Source organism: Pinus tabuliformis, chromosome 7 (assembly GCF_031772625.1).
Source record: "Pinus tabuliformis cultivar Carrire ecotype Pingquan chromosome 7, CPIR1, whole genome shotgun sequence".
Taxonomy (NCBI): domain Eukaryota; kingdom Viridiplantae; phylum Streptophyta; class Pinopsida; order Pinales; family Pinaceae; genus Pinus; species Pinus tabuliformis.
Genome location: NC_142293.1, coordinates 1594054338 through 1594059939, shown reverse-complemented (window position 1 = coordinate 1594059939; position 5602 = coordinate 1594054338). Strand labels below are relative to the sequence as shown.

The 5602-nt window shown below is 36.2% G+C and overlaps 1 protein-coding gene across 1 annotated transcript; it reads right to left on the bottom strand.

Moving 5' to 3' along the window:
• Positions 1 to 2850: 2850 nt before the first annotated feature.
• LOC149254206 (uncharacterized) lies at positions 2851 to 3354 on the bottom strand. The gene has a single exon (XM_089457002.1). It carries the CDS (start codon positions 3348 to 3350, stop codon positions 2982 to 2984), a length of 369 nt encoding a protein of 122 aa, XP_089313128.1. The 5' UTR covers positions 3351 to 3354; the 3' UTR covers positions 2851 to 2981.
• Positions 3355 to 5602: the final 2248 nt, after the last annotated feature.

The window sequence follows — 5602 nt, the reverse complement described above, 5'->3', positions numbered from 1 at the left end:
ACCACAAACATGAATCAGGTAATTTGTAAAAAGTGACTTCCTATAACTTAGATGACAAATCCGTGATCATCCAGATAAGGCGAACCTTCAGCGTCAGTTATTTCTTTCTCTGGTATATATGGCCCATCAGTTTAGGCTTCGTTAGCATAGTACAAATTGAGGGTCGAGCATTAATCGGAATTAATTGGATGGATATGGTGAATGATTGAGTGGCGTGGCAGAGTTTTTAAAATACAGTGTACGGCACATCATACTGCTTTCAAAGTGAAGCAACCCCTTCATCGGGCTTGCCAGAATTTAGCATACAGAGTATGATGTGTGTGTACATTTACAGTTTCCTTCTTTGATTTTTTTAAAAACAAATCGACCACAGTGGGAGTCGAACAAACGACCTGTTGATCCGAAGTCGAACGCGCTAATCCACTGCGCTATATCTTCACAATGTTTGGTAATCGGCACCAGCGTTGGAAACATGGGATATTTTAGGCTGTTTCATGGAAATAACACTCTTCTGGGGAGTAGTCTGATACATCTCAGGATAGTTCCTCTGTGCGATTTTGCCCTGTATTTTTACTCACTCCAACGAATATTTACTGAGAAAGGACTTCACGGTTTTGCCTTGTACGCACAGCAAAAGGAAACAAACTCATATGCTCAGCCCAAAATAAAATACGTCCCATTTTAGAGTATGCTGTCCAGAACTCGTTTTATCAGGAGTTGATGATGTTGCTCGTGGACAGGGAGAAAACTTATTCCTTCTAGTTTACAAACTCAGCTGCAGGCATCTCAATAATGAACCAGTCCCTTTCTACACAACTCGAACTCCACAATTCAATTGAAAAGCATATCCTGAACAGAACTCGGCCAAAAAGAATAAGAGAACTAGTCCTCTTCCATCCGTGATTGTGAGATTCCTTCTTGTGAAATGGCTCCAAGAAGTACTGATTTTTTTTTAGTTAATGCATCTTTTCCAGTGAAACATTTAATCAAACAGTTTGAGAACAATGTGCTATGGGTATACTTAATTTAATTTGACTCCAGATGAGAAGCATAGAACCCAGATGACTGGTAATACTCCTGCAACATATCTGGGTATATTAGATGATTTGGTGAAGAACGTCAACTCTACAACAGTGAACATATATTCAGAAATTAATTCCATGTGCGCAGTTGTTCCATATGGCCTGATAACCAGAAATACCTCCTCCCTTTCGGCAGCTTCAAAACCCACCACAAGCTGGGTTGTCTTATCACCCCTCAAAACTCCAGTTCGAACCCTTATGAAGGTTGGTACGCACAGATTTTGGAGGTTGCTTTGTTCAGCTGGCAATGAGAGCTAACTCATCCTTCATAGCTAAATAACTCGACCTCTTAACTACTAAGAATCGGCCCACAAAAAGGGAGATGACAACACCCTCTTTCCTGGAATGAAACTCGGTCAATGGTACACAGAAACCGAGTCTTCTTTCAGAGACATACGATGAAGCTCTCCGGCATCTTTATCTTGGTAGCCCTCTGCAAATTGAACGGAAATTCTATGAGAATTTTACCATGCATCCTCTAAATCCAAAACTGATGAGAAGGGGATCACATTAAAACTAATTTGTGTTCTCCGGCCTACGATATGGCACATAGCGATGGTCTTTGGCTGCATTTTTGCGTCTTCTCTTGGAGAGGAAAGCTTCAAGTTTGCCACTGGCCTTAAGAGAATCATATTTTTCTGTAAATTATATTTATGCTTCCTTTTCTGGTGAAAATTAACAAAACCAATAAATGGCAGGACTCTCATATCCTTACGTCTCATCATCCAATCTTCCACTTGGACTCTCTTCTCAAAAACATTCATTGTGAAAAGATGAAACGATAGTTTTTAATTTTTAAAACTGCAGATGGCAATGATTAATAAATAAATAAATAATAGTTACCAAAACCACAACGTATCAAGTTTTCATCATCCAATGAACATTCCCTTTTAATCCAAATTAAAACAATTACGTCTTCAAAGATTTTCTTCGTCACAATGGACCTCTGATCTCATGCTTTGATGGAGTTAGTGACAGTTTATTAACTGCTTTAAATTTTCCGGAAAAGATGGCGTGGCAAGATAAGAACCTGCAAAGAGACAACTGCGGTGGAATTCAGGGAAGAATTTATTATCATAGGCTAGTAACACCAAGGCATTGACAACTGACACCCTCAAGGATATTCTATTCTTCTTGTTATCCTTTGCCGCATTTCCAGCCAATTCAAGAACCTCTGTTGTGAGATACTCCATAACGGCTGTCAGATACGCGGGAACTCCCATGCCGACTCGCTGAGCATACCTGCCCTTCTTGAGGTGCCTTCAAATTCTTGCAACAGAGAATTGAAGGCCGATTTTGTGGATTTGGAGACTAACTTCTTTTCTCCTCGCCTTCTCCCACCCGCACCTTTCCCAGAACTATCCTTTGAAGAATCCATGACCACCGCCTCTCAGATTAGTTTAACTCCGATTAAAAGTTCTTAATAAAACAGAAAACCCCAAACGATGCTTGCACCTGTGCACACTGACGAATAAGCTGCAAGAAGCAGAGTGCGAGGCTATATAGTTCTCTGCTGAGAGTGCAGGCGCCATCTCAAAGTCGTTGCCCCGAAGGATATTATTCCAGAAAAGGCTACTGAAATAGCCCTCAGATTTTTCAACTCAGATTTTTGAGGTATAAAGGTCGTTTTCTTTTTTCACTGCTTCTTTCTCCTTTTTCTTATTGTTCAGACAATTTTGAAGAATGTTTCTTGCCATCCTGCACCTTTCGCAATTGATTATCAATCCAAGACAAGTGTTTTTCTATTTCTCCAACAGCCTTAGGGTCCTCTGATGATTTTAACATCTTCTGAAGCTTCTCTCGCTCTTTAGGAAGCTCTTCATCAAAGATAAAACTATATTTTTCTGAACCTGCCTTCTTCAAAATTGCCACATAAAGACTCGAATCTTGGATCTCGAACTACCTTTTTGGACCTTGAACAACTTCCCTAAGCCTTCCAACAGGCTTCTTGCTGCTCATTTCCATAGGTCTGTTTTTGTTAGCTCTTGAGGGTTTGGCATCATGCTTGAATTTAGAAAGGGTTGATTCTCGACCATCAGAGCGCACTTTCTGAAGCTCTTCAAATGGAATGTTTGCAAGATGCTCTTGTAACTCCTCTTCTTCCGAATCAAAATCTTGATTTTCTTCATCTGAAAGGTTATTTCTATTCTCTTCTTCTGAATTAGCATCTTCACTATCTTTGTCCGAAGCTAATTGTGGAGCTTCGTCATCATCCTTCATTCTCGATGTATGGTCATGTCCCATCAACTTCATATTTCTTTTGTTCATTGCTTTAAATTTCTACCTATTACCCGTTTTTTTTCAGGGTGGCTTTGTCTAATGGGATGCTGTCGGCCGTCTATACAAACCACTGTAGTTTTGACAGACGATACCAACAGTAGGTGTGTATATTATTTGCGCATACTCCGCAATATTATCAATTAAAACCTCCCAAAGCACACATTTCTGGGAAGTTTTTTTTTTTTTTTTTGTAAGAAATAATTCTTGTTAACAAACTAGGCTTTCAATTCTTGAATGGGACAGTCTTGTAATCAAATTTTCTGTAATCAGCAAGAACTCGGAGCGGCTGTGACGCCGTGGGTAGGTCATCAATTTTCTTTAATCAGGAAGAATTTAAATTTAGACGAGTAACCCAGCATCTACCGCTTAACTTGTATGTATTATTCAATTTCAGCGTGGAGTGTACTGTAATTACATGATGTCATAATTTTTCTTTAATCAGGAAGCATTAAATTCTTTTGAGAGACGAGTAATGCGCCATCTGCCACCTAATTTAAATATATTTACAATTAATATCGGCGCAGCTGTGACACGAAGTGTCTGTAGCTATTATTTAATGGAAAAAAAAAAAAACTAGACGGCACCCTTGCATACATCTGAAATTTTATGAACTGTTGAAAGTCCACCAAATCCGTAATGTGACTAGTTACTGAAACACACCAGATTCTCTAATAAAACAGATTTACAGCCATGCATCATGAGTATAATCTGAGACAATGCCCTCACTATTTAGAAACATACTAGATTCTGTGTTCCAACCTTGTTCCATCTTTAGAAAGTCCATCAACAATCCTATTCCCGTCCCTGTGGATATGTGAGAAAATTGATAGAAGAGAATGAATGATATTATACAGTTATTGTAATGTGAAATTACTCATTGTTATTTTCTTCCACATTCATTGAATAACTAGTAGGGAATCTCCAAGGATTTGAATGTTTCATGCATTAGCGGCAGCCTCATGAGTCAGTCTCTGGACCAATATGAAAACCATTAATTCACAATAATTAATTGTTTCTTGGCCAATGCATATTTTAAATTAATTTTTGAAGCTATGTCCAAATATTTTAAAATACCAATGTTAATATATCTAGACTAATTCTTTGTGATGTTATGATTTGTGACGTTATGCTTTATGACATTAGGAACAAAATTCGTTTTATATGAAAGTTGAGATTTGCATTTCTTTGTGACATTATGCTTTATGACGTTGGGAACAAAATTCATTTTATATGAAATTTGAGATTTCCATGTTTAGATTTATGCAACATGAATTACAATAAACTTAAACATGGGTTTCAAAACAACTTAGAATATTAGTAGGGTGTTTTTTTTTTAAAGGTAAGCATTTTAATCAATATTGAGGGAAGATATAAAAGTATTCTAGAGAATAAAATCGTGGTTCATAAAATTGCTCTTATAACGAAAATTATGAAGTTATAAAAATAGTTTTGGTATTTTTATAAAAATATATATAGTATAGCACTGGTCCATACGATTTGCACCTCAAACATACTCATTTTATGCTAGACACTACTATAATTTGAAAACTATTCCAAGAGTGAGAAGCTTTCTAGATAAACATTACAAATTTAATTCTATAAAAGTACTTGATTTTTGCAAAATCATTTATTAATAGTCAATAAAAATTTGGACCAAATCTATGAAGACACTAAATATCACTGGCAAGTACCAATGGGACCCTTTCAATGAATTTAACCAATTGAAAAAGAAGCTTTATTTATGAATTAATGGATTATGGAATTTATTTTACAATTTCTAATACACATATGGAATTGCTAAAATTAAAGAATTGGAGACTTTGTTTAGGGTGGTATTGAAACATACAACTGAGAAGCACTCATCCTTAAAATGCACTGGTCAATGCACATGTTTGCTTAATATATTTATAACAATTTAATGATTAACAATCACCAGAAATTAATAACAATAAAATAAAACATACAAATAAGTTTGACTAATGAAACTAGTTCCATATCATTTCAATAAGTTGTCTTTTCATCGTATCATACCAAAAAACTTAATCTTGACTTCGTCATACGCAAATTTTCTTGGTCTAGGCTTTATGAGTGGTTGGATGTGAAGCATTTTAATGCTCTAACCATAATCAAGCCATTCTTTTTAAAAATTAATAACAAGTTAAAAGTGCCACATTATAAATTGACATATGGAATTATGTTTTATGTAGTAATATCTTGGTTAAATTTAATATTTACATCAA